Below are 20,939 nucleotides of genomic sequence, written 5' to 3' on the forward strand. Positions count from 1 at the left end.
AGGAGGCTGCAATGCTTGGTAAGAAATGTACGCATTATCCTGCCCATGCAATTGTAACCCCTCTGTACAGTATGTTCACAAATAAAATAAAATAAAATTAATTTAAAAAATACATTTCAGGTGGGGATATTTATACCCAAAGCCTGGGGTTCTGTCCCTAGGACTAAAAATAAATACAAATAGACCAAAAAAAAAGGCTTTTCAATTTTTTAAAAATTAAAATGTACATATCATATAAACTATAAAAAAAAAGAATTCTTATGGCACTTGATCCTCAGGCTCTTTTTTTGGCTTCTTTAAAGAAGCCAAAATAACAAATGAATTCAAAGGTGTGGTACTTGCTCAGAGTATTCCTTTGAATGGTTCTTCAACTTTACTGCTTAATTAATTGACAGTTAAAAAATTTAGCTTCCAAGGCATTCTATGAAGAGTTATCATTAAATTCACATCAATGGAGTCTTCAGATCTAGGAATATAATGAAGAGTTTTTATTCACTTGGAATATGATGCTACTGAGAAAAGCAACAAGCTATATAGAAAAATCCATTTTCTAGAACACTGAAGTCCTATAAAATTTTCCAGAACGAGAATTGAATTGTGGCCAAATACTTTTAAGGAACTAAATCTAATACAACAAGAAACAGGAACTGCTGCATGAATGCATTTAATAAAATAGACATTGAGAGAGGGAAACACATCATAAGAGAGATGGAAAACCTCATAAAAGTACAATGTGATCTACAATATGATTTAGAGGGAAAAGTGCACAGGTGAGAATTGGTCTTTGGTCATGGCATTAGCCAAAGACAAAATACTCCTGTTCCTCTGCTTAAGTGAAGACAGTCCTTTTCTTTTTGAGCTGCTTGCTGTCAGAAGCATCGTATTAAGGGGTGAAGGAATAAACCAAGACAAAAATGAGTTGTGGCCATCTTTACCTAGAAAAAAAACTAAATTTTGAAAATGAATGTGCTGTCTTTTCTCCTCACCTCACATATCAACCTGATTTTCCATTACATGCTCCAAATGTCTACTACCTCTAGATTGACCTACTTCCTGACCTATAGCTAGGCACATACATCCTTCCCCTAGTGGTTTCCTTCAACAACTTCCATCCTGCAGAAAGTCTTCCCTTGGCTGAATCTTAACCATCCTTCCAGGCCCAACTAAGCCTGAGTTCTCAGATTATTACCACTCCACTACAATCTTTCCCCTAAATTCTGCAATGTGGACACTGTCCCATGACACAAGCACTTAATTACATGCATACCAATAGCATTCAAGGTTATTTTGCCTGTGTTGGTCTTAAGAAAAAGTGGTCACATGGGTGAGAAACAGCATGACATGTTGATGACTTCTTGTGCTGAATGCAAAGCCAAGCACAGATTAATGGCAGCTGTAGAGAGGATTCCAAGTGTCTCATGTACTGCCCTTTGCTCCTTTTATACATCATGAAATCTATGCAAGTATTATCTTTATGCTTATAACAATATACCATTGGCGCCTGGCTAGTATTTGATTTCTGCAGCAGTTTTCATTCAGCTCCAAACCAGAGAAGTAAAGGAAGGAAAGACAGGAGTTAAAGGGGTTCAAATTTCAAAGACTGAATTGCCTTTATTTTTTATTTTTGGCAGTTATTAGCTTGAAGTCAGGGCCTGGGCACTGTCCCAGAGTTTTCCCTTTTTTTTCCTTCAATTTTATTGTAAAGGTGATGAACAGAGGGGTTATAAGGTAATGAGTACATTTCTTTTTGAACAGTGTTACCTAATTAAAAGAGGATGTGCGTGTGTGTGTGTGTGTGTGTGTGTGTGTGTGTGTGTGTGTGTGTGTATGCATGTGTGTGGTGATGGTGGTGGTGGTGGTAGTGACACTGGAGTTTGAACTCAGGGCTTTACAATTGCTAGATGGGCACTCTACCATCCGAACTCAAAGTTAGCATTGAACCACCTTGAGCCACAGCACCATTTCTGGTTTTCTGGTGATTAGTTGGAGATAAGAGTCTTATGAACTTTCCTATCTGGGCTGGCTTTGAACCGTGATCCTTAGATCTCAGCCTCCTTAGTAGCTAGGATTACATGTGTGAGCCACTAGTGCCTGGCTTTGAATTGACTTTTGTTTGAAAACATTTGACCTTTGAAATGCTCCAAAGGATGCTCAACCCCATGTTAATGAATTTGAATAACTACACTGCTATTTTATTTGGCATTTGACAGAAAGTGTAGATACATATGGTCATTTTTTGTGTGGGGACGGGGTTGGTCATGGGACTTGAACTCTGGGTTTGGGTACTGTCCCTCAGCTCTTTAGCCCAATGCTAGCGCTCTACCACTTGAGCCACTGTACCACTTCCATATATTGTTTTTTATGTTCTTTTATCCTTACATCGTCAAATATTTTTGAAAGCCACTATATTTTTTAGAAGCCATTCCACCCATTATGAGTCCAGCAATAATTAACATAGTCAAGCTCCCTGAGTGGTTGAACAGTGAAGCTCCAAAATACACATTTGTCAGTAGTCTTTAACTATGACCCTATGAGAAGAAGCATTTTTTGTAGCTAGAATGAAGTTTTAACTGTTTTATCTTAAGATAAAACAGTTCACTTAAGAAGACAGGAAATAGAACACAGATACAATAGAAGGCTATATGAAGATGGTGATACGCCTATGATTTTCATAGTGCCAAGAAGGGTAGCATACTATGACCCCCTTCCAGAGGTCTTGCCAGAACTCGGACAGAAACATGGCATTCATTCATTTCTTAAAGATGAACAACTGAAGCACATTCATAAATCAGAGGAAGTTAATTTAAACATGCCCCCCAGCCCACCATCACTCTGGGAAGAGTGGGAGAGAAGATGATCTTCCTTCCAATGCACACAGGACTGGGGTGACATGGGAGTTTCGTGTTCTGTCTCCACCTTCCTCCCTGGCAGCAGTACAAGGAAAACCAGGGCTCGGGGAACAACTGTCACTTCAACAGAACAATGAGAAAAAAAATTAAACTGCAATGTAAAGAGAACAGGAGAATATCTTCTTGCTTTGAAAAAGTGCTTCGAAGCAAAGCTTGTCTGACAAGGAAACAAAGTGACCTGGAAGACAACTGGCTTTGATGGCGCTCTTCCCAGGACAGTTCCAAGACACAGGGCTGCCCGCTCACACAGAGGGGGCACTGTCACTAGTTGGGTGACAACAGAGGGACAAAAGCAGCCCAATGATTTCTACTCTCTTATGCAAAATACTCACCACAAACCAGACACAGTCCATGCAGTTTCCTTCTTCACACAAAATAAAGTTCTGTCTTCTGTATAATGACTTAATTGCAAGGCAGAAAACTCCCCCAGTTAGAAGAGAACATAAAGCCAGCAGCCTCCCAAGGCTCAGCCTTGCATATTCCAAACCAAGAATCGTTTATATGACATTGTCATAGTCTACATTTGAAATATGACTACACTGTCAAGGCTAAGTCACTATATATTGGATGGAGGGAAAAGGGGAGGAAGGGAAACTGTGCTTTGTGTTCCTCTGATTTATAACTTCTATAAATATGAATCATAAACATTACATCAATGCCCATAAACATAAACTCTTCTAAACCGAAGATCTTGTCTCAAACAAAAGCATCATTTTACTAAAGGAACTGATCATATGAAATGGCTCAGTCCCTTTCAGCTGCTAAGTACTTTAAAGAGATCAATTTTGAAGTCTGAAAAAATGTGAAAGTGCTACCGATTCTGCCGCTAATTTGTTTCTCCTCTGTTAAAGTCGATTTAGTTCCAAACAGGAGTTCTGCACTCTCCCTGACTCCAGGAAATGGGTTGGGAAGTTAGGGGAGGATCCACTCCATTGTGGTCGGTGGCTTGGCCCCTTCTGGAAGAAAGCAGCTCCGAGTGTGTGGGGAATTTCTCAGTGGTGCTTCTCAAATACACATTTAGTCATTGTTCTTGGGTGAGGCTGTACTGATTTCCTGTGTAAACTTGAACATGAACTGTTTGATCTCATTTTTTTTCCCTGAAGCTTTACAAGAATAATACATTCACAGACACTTCAATATGTTTTTCACTGACTCAAAAGGTTGATCCTTTCCCATTTTTATGTGTCGTGTTTCAAACCTATTTCCATTTGACAAATATTTCTTTAGGGCTTACTATCCATCAGTCCCATGCAAGATACTATACCTAGTCTATATTTCATTTGCACTGGGTATGCAAATCATAAATTTAAGGTTAACCAGCATGCTGGAGATCTGGTGACTGTGTGGTGCAATGAACAAGGGGTCCAAGTGTCGTCCCCAAAGCCTATACCACTGCCATCTGCAGGGGGCATACATTTCTGCATGCGAATGGGAAAACTCACAGACACCACACAATACTAAAATACAGGGGTGGCCTGTAGCATACTAAATTACCATAGTTTAACACAAAGTTACTAGCTCTTCCTGATCTTTCAAGGAGAAAACATTCGTACATCCACATATGTATATCAACATCAAATAATCCACTTAAAAATCTAAAGGAGAAAATCCCTCATTACTTGTTTGGTATATTGCTGATAAAGAGACTGCAATTGGCTAGAGGCATGGCTCACTGTTAGAGCAACAGTTTAAGAAAGAAACTATGACTGGGTAAAGACAAAAGTGAGCAGAGAATAAAATGGGTATAATGTTAAAGAACACACTCTGTCACCTGCCTTTTCAACGATCTACCTCTGATCATTCCAAGCTAAGTGAAAATGGCTACCGTTGTAACAATAGTCAGATCTCATTAGTCTATAATTTAGGAAGAAGAAATAAAATCAATTTTTAGCTCTGCTGTGAATAATCCAGTATGTCATTTTTATCTGCACTATCACACACTTAATAAGCCCTTGAGACAAATTGATATTGTGAGGAATTAAATTGACTGTTGTTACTCTCCCTTCTTATCAACAAACTATGATTATTACACTCAGCCTTTCCTCTTCTAATTGTGTCACCTGGCACTGTACATTATGCAGACTGTTCTAAAGATCTGTCATCAAGGCAGTCAAAACTCTTTCGTGTTGCCTGAGAAATGCCTTTAGCTTTAAAGAATGCATTATTAGACTCATCAAATATTCACAGATAAGGTAGTTTCTACTTCAAAAGGATCACAACTCTTCCAAAAGCAAACAAATATGGAGTACAATATTTTCAGGATGAAGGAGAAAGACATAAGAGGTAGTGAGAAAAGAGAAAAAAGAAGGGAAGAAAATGATGTCTTACATAAGAGTTAAGATAATAGAAAATGAAAAAGATTTTTATTCCTTGGTTTATAATATACCTTGGCTTTTCTGATTCACTGCGCTTGTCTTGGTGGTTACCATGGGTCTCCAAACTCAGCTACAGCCAAGAAACACACAGGAAGTATCAAGCAATGCACAGTAGCCTTTCAAGACCTTGACCCACCTATCCTTTTCAGGGGATCCTTGACCAAAGCTGGGAAGACACTGATTACCGAGCTCCAAATGCTATTGCTCATTCTATTCCTAAGGGAATTTATGTCCTTGAACTTTCCTGTTTTTCTCAGTTACAATTGAACTTTTAAGATAACCTTGGCCTAGACTCCTCTTTTCCAGTCTTCTCTGCTCCATAGACCTCCTGCATGTGGATGCCAGAGGGATGTTTCCATGACAAGTACCTATTCATGCAGCTACCATGATGAAAATGCCTGCTGCCTTCCCAAACCAACATGGTAAATTCAAACTCCACAGCAGGCCCAGCAAAACCCTTGGAATCTAACCCATCTTTATCTGCCATCTTGGACCTCTTTCAATCTTCACACTGTTCTGTGCATTCATGGGTCCTTGTATTCACTGCACATTTGTTTTCCTAGTTTCCAGTTCCATTGCCTAGAATCCCTCATCTCCCCTCTTCCACATCTCCATTGTGACACCACAGTCACTTCATTTAAGATCCTTATAGACCTTAAATTTGGTGTGAGAGAGAATATGTTCTCTAAACACTCAGGCCAAACTATCCCATTGTTTAAAAATGTGAGCTTTTATGTTATTTAGGTATAGTGAGCCTAACTATTCAAATGGCTGTCATGGACCAGGTAATTTGTTATAAGAAACTAGGTTCTACAAGAAGGTAAACTGTAGCGAACATGGGGAGCCTCTGAGTGGGATGGAATACAAATGGTTGCTATTGATTACTGCTCATGTATTTGGAGCGTGTCCCCAGCTGGTGGCACTATTTTGAGACATTCTGGAGTCTGGGGTATGTGGATCCTGGCTGAAGAAAGTGGATCACTTTCTTGGGGGGGGGAGAGAAGGGGAGGAGGGGAATGTTGGGGAGGGTCCTTGAAGGTTGTTTCTCCCCCCCCCCCCGCATCTCCACTCATAGTTAGAGTGACATATCATCTGGGCCACATGCTTCTGCCTCACCACCAGCCTAAATCAATGGAGCCGAACACTAGAGACTGAAATCTGAATCTGGATTAAAATACATCTTTCCTTCCATAAGCTGTTTACCCACAGTAACATGATGTCTCAGTACTACAGAGAACAAGGGCAATAATGTGGGTCAGAGTTTTACTGTGGTCAGTGCAAAATAAGCAAAACAAGCGGGACTAGGGTCCATAAGCTCTGGAGTAAAAGGACGGGAGCTTGTTGTCTAGTACTAGCCCCAGGATAACTAGAGCAAGAAAATGCTAGCACTGAGTGTAAAAGCCCAATAGAGAGGGGCTAGACTCTAGGTGCTAGATTGGTGAATTTGCACTTGCAAGTCACAGTCTGAAGGCCACTCACTGTGCATAAGTGTGGCTAGTGCTAGGAAGGGCAGTTTTGCCGGGTCATCAAAGCTCTTAGATATCAAAACTTAAGAGTTACGGAAAAAAATAAATCCACAGCATCTTTTTTCCTATTGTCGATTCAATACTTGTACCTTACTTTGCAATTAAGTTGTGTGCTTCTCAAGAGTACAGCTGTCACCTTGTGGTATAAAGAAAATAATCTAAATGTAAGCAAGTGAATAAAGGAAAAAAAATTATTCTTGACAAAAAAGATTGTAAATAACCTCTGAATGTTGAATCTCCCTGGGGTTTGAATATCACAATGTTTAAAGTGATGACTCTCCATCTGGAAACATTTGTATATGAGCTGTAGTTTGGCCATTGGAGGTTCAATGCTCTTCTGTGCTGTAAGACCCAGTAAACACCGGAGCTGTGGTGACTACTGGTATATAAGCCAAACTATCCATCCCATGTGTGTAAACTGGGTGGCATCCTATATTTATTCTGTATTTCTAATACAGATTGAAGATGAACCAAAGCAACATTGATACTCACTTGACGCTATGTTGGATATGAACATTACAACTTGTGGGGGAGAGGAGTAGGAAGAGGTAAGTGAGAGATAATGAGGGATGGGGTAGCAGTGACTAAAAACAATGCATTCGTTACCATACTTATGTAACTTTAACGCCCCCCCCCCATTATCACCTTTTCAATAAAAATAAAAAATACAGATTTGATCAATCTCAATAAGAATCTATTATTCCATTATACTCTTCACTCACTACCCCCTGAAATTAATCTTTTCACAACACTCTGCCTTAATAAGAATAATTCACCAAGACATAATTTAAGCCAATGAATCTTATTTTTCTGTAAATAAGTATGACCGAGAACTATGCAAAGTTGCAAAATGGATCTCTCTTAATGTCCCTGAGTGTAGTCCATTAAATCACCATTCCAAAGGGCAGAGTGTGCATGTTTGCTGTGGTCATGAGTGGAGGGGAGTTCTATATGTTAAGTAAAGTCTGAGGGCTAAGGGAAAGCAGCAGGCCTCTACTCATGACGCATGACGTTTGCCAAAAATAAAAGAAGGGTCAAAGCAGAAGAATACATCAGCAGGGGAAAGATAAGAATGCCAGTAGGTGGAAAGGACAGGAATGCGGCCATTCATCGACAACATTCATTCACTGTGATTAGCAACTTGAAAAATCTTAGTCAAAACTAAGTGAAATTTGCTCCTTCCATAAGCAAAATCAGTAACAGAAATATCAACCTGTCCTTTCTCTCCACTACACATCCTCGTCTTTAGACCAAGTGAAAGCATTTGGTGATCTTTTTAAATGAAATAATATAGCACACAACACACCAAAGAGCAAATTAGGTTATTCAATAAATAACACTGTTCCATTTCCTTCCTGGCATATAATTTGAGTCATCACGTTCTGTGGTCAATGGATGAACAATATACTTATCTCACCCAAATTGAATTTCATGGCTAGTGAACAACTCAATGTTTCAGAGTAATTAGTTCACAAAGACACTCACTGTGCGGTCCTTTCTGTTGTTACTATGGAACTTTCTGGCACTGTCCTTGTCTTTCTCACCAAAGCCCACAGCCTCTGTGCCTTTTTGTTTGTGCTGAGTCTGAGCACATACAAGTTCATCCACTTGGCAAAGGTGTTGTTTTCCTTGGGTCTTAGCCAACCACATATGCCATTACTGGGCATCAGCAGCCAAAGTATTTCTAGTGCCATGGCTAACTTTCCCAAATATCCTTCTTTTCTGTCTTACGGTCTTTTTCAATTTATTTCATAACTGATTTGTAGCTTTCATTGTGCAAACCTTTCTAAATCTATCCTGGAAAATGTTCTTTATGAATATGGGAATATGATATTGCTATCATATCCCATATATGTCTAGTAAGTCCCTTTGAATGCAACAATATTAATATTAATGTTAAAAATAATTGAATAAACATGAAGTTTGGTGTTATGTGGTTAAATTTGTTATGCTAATAATAGTATAAATTAAATTTTGTATATTCTTCCATATTATCCTTTTAAAATTTATTTTCTATCCATTTTTAACTTTATGAGAAAATAGGACAGCCTAATAAAATTCTCTGGACTTAAGATCTTAATGTTATAACATAATAAAATTCATTAAAATCAAGTATAACTTTATTTCTGAAATATAAATGTTACAGTTAAGCACTACCAAATTATTTTCTCTAAAGAACAAAATTATATGTGAAGAAAAGTTGAAACACATGAAATTATTTCAAGTATTGGTATAAATAACGTAACACAAGACATTGGGTTTGTACTAGTTGGGGGCATTTATCAGGAAGATTGTGATTCAGGGCCACCCCAGGCCAAAAAAAAATGAGAGATGCTATGTCACTGGAAAGCTGGGTATGGGGGTACATGCCTACCATCTCAGATACACCAGGAGAAATAAAATAGAATTATGATCCAGGTAATGATTGGGGGGCAGGGGAGTAAGATTCTATCACAAATTAGCCAGTGCTAAAAGGGCTAGAGGTATAACTCAGAGGTAAAGCATCTGCTTAGCAAGCATGAGGTCATGAGTTCAAAACCCAGTACCATATATATGATGTATATTCCTCCTCTTCATTTATGAAGAATATAAAACCTTTCTCTAAAGGAATATATTTCCCATAGGACAAGAAATATTTTTACATAGAGAACACCTTCAAATATTAAGTTCAAAATGACTGACCTAAATTTAATAAACATTAAGTTGAAATATTGATTAAGAAAAAGAAAAGAACTCAATAATAGGAAGAACAAATGGATACTAAGGAAACCAAACTCTGTTATCCAGGGACTAAAATCTTAAGCAGAAACTCTAGTATTACTTTTTCAGAGATAGATGTGTCATGCAATAGAGATAGACAGGAAGGGAAAGTACAACCCCAAAGGAGTCAAAGAAAGGCTTTGTGGCATTTATATTGGACTTGAAGGTGAAAGAAACAACAGAAGTCTCTACTGCTCAATGTTCTCCCAACACAGAACACAAATGCCATTTGTTTCTCACAGACAAAATCCTAGGAAGCGTTAAAATAAACACAGATTGTAAAATTATTCTAAAAAGAAAAAATACTTAATTCAAAATAGGATGATTTACACTATTTGATTTTAATGCTCACTACAAAACTATAGTAATAAAGATAACAAGGCATTGGCAAAATGATAGACTTATATGATCTAGCAATTCCACTCCTAAGCGTTTACCCAAAAGATTACAAACCAGGATACAGCAAAGCCACCAACACAACTATGTTTATTGCAGTACTCTTCACTATGGCCAAGGTCTGGAATCAGCCCAGTGTGAATGGATCAAGAAAATGTGGCACATATACACAATAAAATTTTACTCATCCAGCAGAAAAAATATTGTACCATTTGTTAAGAATGGAAAGGCTTGAAAATAAAATTAAGTGAAGTAACTGAGGCCCCAAGACACAAAGAATCCATGTTTTCTTTTATATGTGGAAGCTAGATTTAGCTTACAGATTCATAAGTAAATACATTGGGTGGTATGCAAGTATATATAAATGTATTAACTGAAATATAATAGGTTCAAGGGAGATCTCAAATGCCTTAGAAAGACAAAATCAAAGTTCAGCAAAATAAAACACCAGGAAATTCAAAGGAATGAGGTGGGGTCCAGGGGAAAAGGGCAGAGGAATGAAGAGGAGAAGATAGAGAAAATAGGCAAGAATCCAATGTATATCCTACAAAATTAAGCAGAGGGAAGGAAGTGGGGGATGGGTGAGAATGTTAAAAGGGGTGACATTGATCAAGAAGCATTGTATTCATAAATGGCTTTGTTAAATGGCAACTCCTGTGTACATCTACTTAAAGATAATAATAATTAAAAGTAGACATTAAAAGGCTGAAACAGAATACAGAATTCAGAAATTCACACATGTGGTATCAGTTGATTTACAATAAAATTCAACTGTCACTTGAGTTTAAGGGAAAGGAAAAATGTTTGATCAATTGTTCCTTGGGGAAAAAAAAGTCAATGGTAGCCTTTACCTCAGTCAATTAAAAAAATAACAAAATACATCATAGATCTAAACGCAATCTTTAAAATATTAAGCTTCTAGGGAAAAAAAACAGGAGAAAATTCTTCAGTCTCTTTGGTTAGGCAAAGATTTCTTAGTTAAACAATAAAAAGAATGAACCACTAAAAAGATAAATAGGATTTAATCATGTTTAAAAAACTTGTGTTCTTTAAAATGCATTATTAGAGAAAATGAGAAAAGACTATCAAACAGAGGAAAGTATTTACAATATGAATCCCTGACAAAAGACTTGTATCCTGACATAAGAATTTAATTAGTTAAAACTCAATATGGCCAGGTAGTGGTGGCTCATGCCTATAATCCTAGCTACTAAGGAGGCTGAGATCTAAGGGTTATGGTTCAAATTATCTTGTGCAGGAATGTCCTTGAGAATCTTGTCTTCAATTAACCATCCAAAAAAAAAAAAGCCAGCAAGTGCAGCTGTGGTTCAAGTGGTAGAATGGCAGCCTTGAGCAAAAGAAACTAACAGACAGTGCCCAGTCCCTGAGTTTAGCCCCCGTACCAGCACAAAACAAATGGAAAACAAAACACCTCAATACGAAGGTAACCAAATGGAAAAAAAAAATTAACAAGGGATCTGAACACTTTACAAAAGAAGTAAATGACAAACAGTGAAAAGATGTTTCATATTGTGATCGATCAGGTATATAAATGATGCTTTTCATGTATGTATTATAATATATATGAAATATACTTATATGTATATTATATAATATATATGCTACGTGAAATATATTTTCCATAGAGAAGCCCTGTGTTTTCTAGGCAAGCACTCTACTTGCTCTTGAGCTACTGCACCAGTCCCTTTTTGGGTTGTTTTTGAGATAGGGTCTTATTTTATGCCTGGCCAGCCTGGATTGCTATGTTCCTATTTGTGCTTCCTCACACTGCTGGGATGACAGGCATGTACCACTGAACCCACAGTGTAGCCTGAAACCAAGTGTCAATCAACAAGTGAATGGATAAATATAGTGAGATAGAATCTATGTGGAACAAAATACTACTCAGTAAAAAAGACTAATCACTGAACCATGCAACAGTATGGTGGATTATGATAAGCAGAAATCAAACAGAAAAGCTGACACAGTAAGATCTCATTTCTATGGAACTCCAGAATAGATCCATTTTGTTCACACTGACAGGATATTGCAGTTTTCTTGGTACTTGGGTAAGGAAGATTAACTGGAAAGGCCAATCCTTTTCCTGGACATACAGACAATTTGGGGGATGATAATCTATAACAATCTATATCTTGATCATGATAGTGATTAAATGAACATATGAATGTAGCAAAGGTAAAAACAGAGCAAAGTTAATACATTTTCTGGTGTTATATACTTAACCTCAGTAAAGCTGATTTTTCGAAAACCTTGAAATAAATCAGCTTGATGTCCATTTATTATGATTTTATCTGTATTATGAGTTAACATTATATAATTATTCTGAAGAAAAATAATATGTGGCAGCAATGACCAAAATAAGATGGGTTTACTACTCTGTAAAGATTTTAAGGCCAAAAAAAAGTTTAAGACTACATTAACAGCATTGCTTTATATGTCTATAAAGAGCTTTATCTCTGTGTACTTTGTATTATCATGTGTCCATAAACTACTACTTTATGGCAGTAGTTGGACTCTGCAAATATTGTTTTCTGTGACTTGAGTGTTCCCTCTGTCACTGGCTCTGTTACCATCCCTTCCACTGTGAAATGGAGGTGTCGTTTGTTCATCAGCTACAACAGAGAAACCACAAAAGCTCTGCTCTAGCTCAGGAATCCATGGTCTGTGCAGACATCTGCTCTGCATTCCCCAAGAGGAGGGCCAGGAACTCTGAGCAGCTGCAGAGACACCCGTGGAAAAAAATGCCCCTGCCTCTGCTGCTTTTTAGGGGAGCAGGGAAGATAAAATAGGACTGCCAGATGGCTACCACTCATTACTGCCTGGCATCATTCAGGGTGGAATGAGAGTAAATTAATCAGTATTCAAGGGAAATGAATGGCAGAGGAGATGTATATTGATGCTATTTTAGTGCAAGTCAAATTAAACTTGTAGAACTGACAACACGCATTAATCTCCCGGTTGCCTCTAGAAGCCGTGCAAATAAGCTCCTAGTTTCTTTATACAAACAGCTGTTATTTCTCTGTTACTACTTTGGCAAAATATTCCAGCCATGGTCTGGTAGTTTACTCCCAGAGATGAACATAGACATGCACATTTTACTTTCTCTGCTAATGAGAGAAAAATGCTTATGTTTTAGCAAGGAATCTCTAAACTTCAGTCTTCAGACAGAAAGTAGGACATTTGCAGACCAACAGTCAGGTCTGTCAGTCATCAACAAACACTGGCCTACATGAGCACTGTGGATTTACTGCTTAGATACAGCAGAAATTGCAAGGATCTCTTTCCTAAAGAGCAAAACAATACAATTTGGGGTTTTGAGTATTACAATTGGTAAAAAGTCCCTCAATTAAAAAATAAATCATTAAATCAGTTAATGATATCCAAATTAAATTTAATTTCTCTTCAGTGGTGGCTCTTTCTGGTGTACTTCATTGAATCTCTGGCACTACTTTGCCTCACTTTTAGTTTTTTTAATTGTTTTATTATTTTTAAGTAGTTATACAAAGGAATTGGCATTCACCAAAGCAGTTTATGAATATAGTACATCTGGATCAATGATCACCCCTTCCTTTACTTAAATTAATTGTAGGTTATGTACTGAATTTATAACAAAGCAGTTGATGTGTATCATGCATCTTGATCCATGACATCCCTTCAACATCTTCACCCCGCCCTTCAACCCACGCCTTCTCTCATATGTTTTCTCAATTCTGTGGTATATACAATGAATTTTTTGCCTGCTTCTTCCCAGTTTCCCCCTTCATGCTTCTACCCCTCTCTTCTTGACCCTGCTCCCTTGGAAGTACCCATTTCCTGGTACTTATTTTGTTGGGTTTTAACTTGTCTTTTTTTTAGAACTTAAAAAAGCAATGATTTATTATTCTCTTCTTCTCTACTCCACTGTAACTTAGTCTTTTTAAAGAATTATACTGTCTGCATTGTCCTTAGAGGCTATTATACTTTAGTTAATTCACATGTAACCCCTTGTTTAACACTCAGTGTATTTACTTGTAGATTTATAGGCACCTTCCATACACCACAAAAGGGGGAAATCATGCAACCTTTGTTTCTTTGGGTCAGGCTTACTTGACTTAGTATAACTCTCTCAAAGAAACAACACCCCAGTAATAAATAGGCTAATGACTTAAAGAAAGACTTCTCAGAAGATGAAATAAAAATGGCAACAAACACATGAAGAAATATTCAACATCTCTTGCCATAAAGGAAATACAAATCAAAACAACACTCAGATTTCACCTCATCACAGTGAAAATGGCCAGTGTCAAGAAATTGAACAAAAACAAATCCTGGCAGGGATGTGGCCAAAAATGAACTCTATTACATTGTTGGTGGGAATATAAAATCCTTCAACCACTGTGGAAAGCAGTATGGAGGTCCCTCAAAAATCTAGTCATACAGCAATGCCACTCCTGGGTATTTATCCAATAGACCATAAATAAGGCCACACTAAAGCTACCAGCACAACCATGTTCACTATAATATAACGTACCCTAGCCAAGATATGGAATCAGCCCTGATGCCCCTCAGATGAGTGGACTACTTTTAGTTTTGGTTTCTGGGTGTCCCACTGGCAGGCTCCTATTATATAGCCAAAGAGACCAAATAGAGGAGATCTGCATCTTCCCAAATTACAACAGGAGGCACAAATTAGAGGATTTACTGATAACAATATGAACCACAAGGTTCTCTAATATTTCTCTTGGGATTTATTCATCTGGAAAATTTTTACCATTACTAAGCAGCACATGTGGATTAAGGGTACTTGAAGCTTATGTATTTGGGATTTTTTTAAAGAAAACAAATACAAAAACAAAACAGGATTTTTTAAAAGAAAACATAAATGCAAAAACAAAATTCTATCTGAAAGTGAATAAGAGAGAAGAGAAACAACTCTATTATAGTTATTTACAAATCAGTGTTTTTAAAAGCTAACAAAGCTTCTTCATATATATATATATATATATATATTATAGAGAGAGACAGACAGACAGACAGACAGACAGACTTATTCTGAAACACTCCTTCAGTACTTGTTTTTGTATTCCACTGGGACATTTCTTTTTCTTCATAGAATGTTGATGTAACCAATAATTTTGAAAAAAAATTAATCTGAAAGGAAGATATTCACAAGAATTAAATTTATCTGTAAATTGCCATATGTTGCATTGAACTGTATAACACATAACTAAATGACTCTTAAAGTGCCACCACTGGTTGTTCATAACCCATCCAGGTTTGTTACTGGAATACTAGTTTCTTTAATTCCCCATTCTGCCAAGCGAAGTTCTTCATGTTTTCCTTTCCAGAACCACCACACTTTGTCAGGACAAATGAGCAAGGTGTCATCATACATGCTAAAGTATATGATGTTGCAATGGTCATAGGCTAAAAAGTGTAATAGTTCAAGATGTTTTCACTACATAACATCAGAGACACATTATTGTATTATTGCTACTGATTTTGCCCTTGGACTCAAGAATTCTGATAGATTACATTATATACCATTTATACAAAAACTATATACTGTGTTTATAATCTCTTCCACCATGGGGGATAACCAGCAATTTCACTGAGTATCAATGAGAATCAAATCTATTTAGTATTCTATAAATATGATATTTGGAGAGTAATGTTTCCAAGCAATTTCTGGCTCGATGCATTTCAAACCTCATTCCTCTTCCATTTCCCTCATGCTTCTGAAGTCCGATGCAAAGGACATGCGCGTGTTGCAGTAGGACCTTTCATCCCTTTGAGTTACAACTAGGGTAGTCAACTAGGGTGGGTTCTAGGGTTATTTCTAAAAGCCATTTTACACCGAGACAGCTAAGTAAAGCTTAATGATCTTACAAAATGACTGCAGATACTCCACTAGTTTCAACTAAATGTCCCCAACTCATCTTTCCACCAATGCTGTCTCATGGCTGGATTAGAGGTATAGCTCATGTGGTCAAACACCTGCCTAGCAAACATTTTAACCTCAGTTTAAACCCCACCACCACCACCAAAACCAAAAACAAAATGTCCATGGCTGCTCCAACCCTCTGTGCCACATGTTTCTTGGGTCTTAGAAAGGACCAGGCAACAGGGATGCTGACATTTCAACTTTGTTAACTACACAGTGAGTCAACCTCTAGTCTGAGTTCTTATTTCATAAACATTGATTGAGTAACATCTACTGGGTTGAAAGAGAAAAACCTAAATCAAGCAAAACTTCCATAGTGAAAGCTTCAAATCAGTTCAAATGACAAATAATGTCTTGGTGTGTCAGAGTAGCTCATCTTCCCATAGGCACCGGAGTGGTCCTTGCACTTTATTTGAGAGTTCTCAGAGAACCTCCATTCCTGTTACCACAAACTGGTTAGACTGGAAACATCGTCTCTGACTCCCTTCGCAGACAGAATGTGCTCATGCGAGATCCATGTGCAATGCATGCCCTAATGATCATCTACTTATGAACAAAGCAGCTTGCTGAAGTGGGCTGAGGAAACACCAGAAACTTTTCAACAGACAAAGTAAATATTTCCTGAATTTCTAGAGACAGACTTGCTGGCAAGATTTTCAAAACAAAAACATGAAAGCTAGTAAAACAAAACAAATAAGAGCAATAATTTCTCACTAAAATGAACTCCCTACCCAGGCATGGTATTCTTAAGACTACTAAAGCTGTGTATTCAGAAAAAAATTCTCCTTGTGTAGCAGTGTCCTATACTGAACAGAGTGTTCTGCAGATTAATCTCCTGAGAACAATCTGGTGGTCTAGTGACTCTGGCAGAGGCTGCAGGCTATATTCCATTTGGGGATTTATCATGCACCTTAACCAAATTAAAGGCTCCAAGGACCTTGAAATCAAAAACCTACTTGTCCTAGTACTTTCTGCAGTAATTTACCTTTTTTCCCCAAGAAACCTCTCATAAGATGCAGAGGAATTAGATTCACAGACTAAATTTTGAGTGCATTTCCTTGGCCTTGTTAGTGTTGAGGTTCTATATCAACCATTTCCCCATTACCAGTGTGTGCCAGTCACAGCTGACCTCCCTCTTCATCTTCATGCCCCAAAGCAGCCCTCAGGAAGTTAGCACTTGAGGATCCTTCTGACTAAAACTCTGTCCCTCCAAATACATATTGGCTGATTTCTTTACTTCATTCAAGTCTGGTCAGAATTTAACTCTTCAGCCTGGTGCTAGTCATCCCAGCTACTAGGAAATTTAGATCCAAGAATTGAGGTTGGTAGCCAACACAAGCAGAAAAGTATAATCGATTCCAACTCCAATTAACCAGTGTGTATGTATAAACAAACAAACAAATAAATAAATCTGGACTGTGGGCCTGTTCTCCAAGCTCATCTTATTACTCATAATACTTTCTTCCAATTTCCTGTTTTTTGGTGTCTGCACTGTAGGATTATTGCCAACTGATACTCCTTTAATTGACATAGCTAATGGGCAAAGTTCAAAGGGCCAAAGTCACAAGTGCCAAAGAAACACAGCCTCTCAAAAGCCATTCTTTAATACGCAGTGCTCTATTTGCATGCCAGCAATGCTCCATTGCAACAAAACATTATGAAAATAATTAAAACAAACTAGGTTTGATATTTTTGAGCATTGTAGCTTTGTTGTTCTGTGTTGTGTGTAGTTAGGGGTTTCTGATATCAGTGCTGATATCAGTGTTTTGGCACCTTCTGCTGATGAACTTCAGAACTTTCATTGCTCTACAGCAAGTCATTGCAATGAGTCATTCTTAATGACTCCATCAAACACATGCAGATGCCTGGTGGGTTTGGCATGTGCTTCAGTAGGTCACAGTTAGCTATGGTAGGCTTTGGGCCAGCTGTCACTAAGCATACAGTATAATAGATGGTATGACTATAGCTTCTGAGGAATTTTCTCCTAAATGCCATCTTTTGCAAATCAACAGTGGGAGAGACTAAAGAAATCAACAGGATGGAGAGAAAACAGGTGGGGCAGATACAATCATAATTTCAATGTATATGTATAAAAATGGAATTTGGGAATTTGAGGGGATGGGTGGCGCTGGGAGAGATGTGGGAGAAGAATGGAAGAGGTGACACTAAGCAAGCTGCACTGAACTCACACACTGATGTGTTGAAATCTCTTTGTTCATCTACTTAAATCGTTATGTCAAAAAACAAACTACAACTTTAGTGGTGGGGGGGTTGGGTTGGGGGAGGTGGGTAGGAGATGGGAAGGGATGGGAAGGGGGAAAGGAGGAGACAACAATGCTTGATAAGAAATGTACTTGCTCATGTAATTGTAACCCCTCTATATGGTATTTTCACAATAAAAAAAATTTAAATGAAATAAAATGGAGCAAAAAAATCACAGGGCACTTTTTTCATATAATGTCTACCCATTTTACCCAATGTAGATTTTATTTTCAGTATTAATTATTTCCACATGGCTTACTTAGATGTCCTTTCTTCAATCCACTCAGGAAAGTGGTACCTAAATGCTTCATTTCCCAAAGTCATGTCAGCTCATTCAGGTCCGTGATCAAAGAGCTCTGATTGATCGCTCTTACCCCAGTAGCATAGTTCTTAGCAAGGCATCTCACAGTCTATAAGCTGTAAAATGCCACCACATTTTTCTTTTTTTGTTTTATTGTTATTATAAAGGTGATGTACAGAAGGGTTACAGTTGCATAGGTCGGGTAAATTGTACATTTCTTTTTGGATAATGTCACCTCTTCCTTCCCTCAGTCTTTCCTAGTTTTTCCCTCCCAACTTCAACTCTTAAGATATTCTGGCTTGAATCCTTTGTGATTCAGTTACTTTCAAGTATTCCTTTTCCTCCATTAATCTTGCTTGCCTATTACCTTGTGTGTGCTTCCCAACCCTCAGATTTGGCTCTGATGTTATCTTCTTAATGAACTCAGCCCAGTTCCCTGACAGGGAATTAATCTCTCTTCGGAGTTTCTCTTGCACTTTGTTCTTATGTTGATCTGGGAGTTAGCAGTATTGTCAGTTCCATGTTTACCTTTTTCCCTTACTTACTTCAGGGCAAGCATTCAACTTAGCCTTGCAAAATGGAATGAAACAGCAAAGAAAACATAACAGTCTAACAGCTGTCTAACATCTCCCTGGTAATGTCACCTGCTCATGGAGTGTTTTTTGAAGATTGACACTTTACCAATTAGCTTTCTGTTCAAGCTGAAAAAGCCTCAGAAAACCATCTCAACAGCAAGCATATGAGGACAATGGGAGCAACACCATCATTCATGGGGTGGGGAGTCGAAGGCAAACAAAGTACAATGAGTGCAGACTTAATCTCAAGTGTGTTCATTTGGAAATGAAGATATCTGTCTTCGAAGAGGAAAGCTGCTTATGATTTCCTTCTCAGTCCACCAGTCAGTCCTACAATCTTATGGTGCTCAGGCACTGACTACCTGGCTACACATCATCTCCAATGAAGAACGCTGGAGGTCCTGACAACAGCTCATCCGAGATGGGCTATGCTGTCCAGAGGGGCACAGGTAGGGCAAGGGTGTCAGGGCCCTCAGACTTACCTCCAAGAGATCATTGGAGTGGAAAATTAAGTTTACTAGCTTAGCATATCTGGAATTTTTTTGTTTTTACACACGTAATCCAAGATAACAACAGAGTCAACAAGTTAGTGTCCATTTTTAACATCCACCAGTCTGTTATTCTTTTTCTACAAAACTCACATCACTTCCACAAATAAGTGTGAACGGAGCAGAGATGACAGTGGGAGCTATGGCTGCAAGCAAAGATGGATGTGTCAAGGGCACCATCCACACCACCAATGCCACTTGACGCTGTACTCTCTGTTGTAAGGGACCCCATTTTACTTACCTTTTCTTTGTATATATCTAGCCCACAAGTTGGATTCTATCAGAATTAAATGCTCATTAAAAAATGAATAAGTCATGCTAGATGCGAGTGGCTCACCCACTGTAATCCTAGCTACTCAGGAGGCTGAAATCTGAAGACCACAGTTTGAAGCCAGCCCAGGTAGAAAGGTCTGCAAGACTCCATCTCCAATTAATCAACAAAACACCTGGACTTCAGGCATGGCTTAAACAGAACTCCAGCCCTAAGCCAGAAACCGCAGAGAAAACACAAGGCTCCAAGTTCAAGCCCTAATTCTGGGGTGGGGAGGGGTAGAAATAAAGAATAAAAATTCAAAAAGAATGAAAGAATAAATCAATGCTCCATTCAGAGAAGTACTCCAAATATAGTACACAGGGAAGAGAGAGTTTTTAGAGCTGGAAAGAATCTTGTTTATCCCTCTTTGGTACTTGTTAGATCAGCAATGTGTAAGTAAAAATTCACACCTTTCTAGAGGTATTAGCAGGAATATTAAGTGATTTTTAACTGTCAAATGTAGGAAATGTTAAAAAGAAGTTTTTTTTTTCTATTTGGGAATACACAAGAAGAAGACACATCAGGAATGAGGTTTACTTGAAGTCTAGTGTTTCTCAGTAAATGAATACAAAGCTTCCTGGGGTCATCCTATTCCTCCTAGATAAATACTCATCTCCACAAAGGCTTGGGGGATTTGCCTTTCTATTCCTCTACATTTTGAAACTGAGTTACAGTGTAACCTGCCGGTAGTCCTGTCTGAATTCATGGTGCTATTTAGACAGAGCAAAGTCCACAGAAAGTTCCCCTGACATGCAAAGGCCAGAGCCCCAGAAGAAAACAGGTGCGGACTCTGAGCAGGGCTGCTGAGTCCCAGGTGTGAGTCCTACTGTGCCAGCAGAGTCTATGCCTCCAGCAATGAGTTCTGCGCTTTCAGAATTTTTGAAGGAGCTTCCTGGTACATTCCTGTTCTTGGGGATCTTCCTGCCTGTGGCTTTGCTGCTGTTCCTTCTCATTGCCTACTTTAGGATCAAACTGATTGAGGGTAAGTTCAAGGCCACACACGGAAAGGCTCAGATATCTTTTCCCACAG

The 20,939-nt window shown here is 38.2% G+C and overlaps 1 protein-coding gene across 1 annotated transcript in view; it reads left to right on the top strand.

Annotated features, from left to right (window-relative positions):
- Smlr1 (small leucine-rich protein 1) overlaps positions 1–20,939 on the top strand; it is a 70,040-nt gene that overhangs the window by 42,294 nt on the left and 6,807 nt on the right. The window contains 2 exon segments of the mRNA XM_013026780.1: positions 20,628–20,712; positions 20,715–20,891. Coding sequence (XP_012882234.1) covers positions 20,628–20,712; positions 20,715–20,891 — 262 coding nt within the window.

This window comes from Dipodomys ordii, unplaced genomic scaffold (genome assembly GCF_000151885.1).
Source record: "Dipodomys ordii isolate 6190 unplaced genomic scaffold, Dord_2.0 Scaffold97, whole genome shotgun sequence".
NCBI lineage: Eukaryota > Metazoa > Chordata > Mammalia > Rodentia > Heteromyidae > Dipodomys > Dipodomys ordii.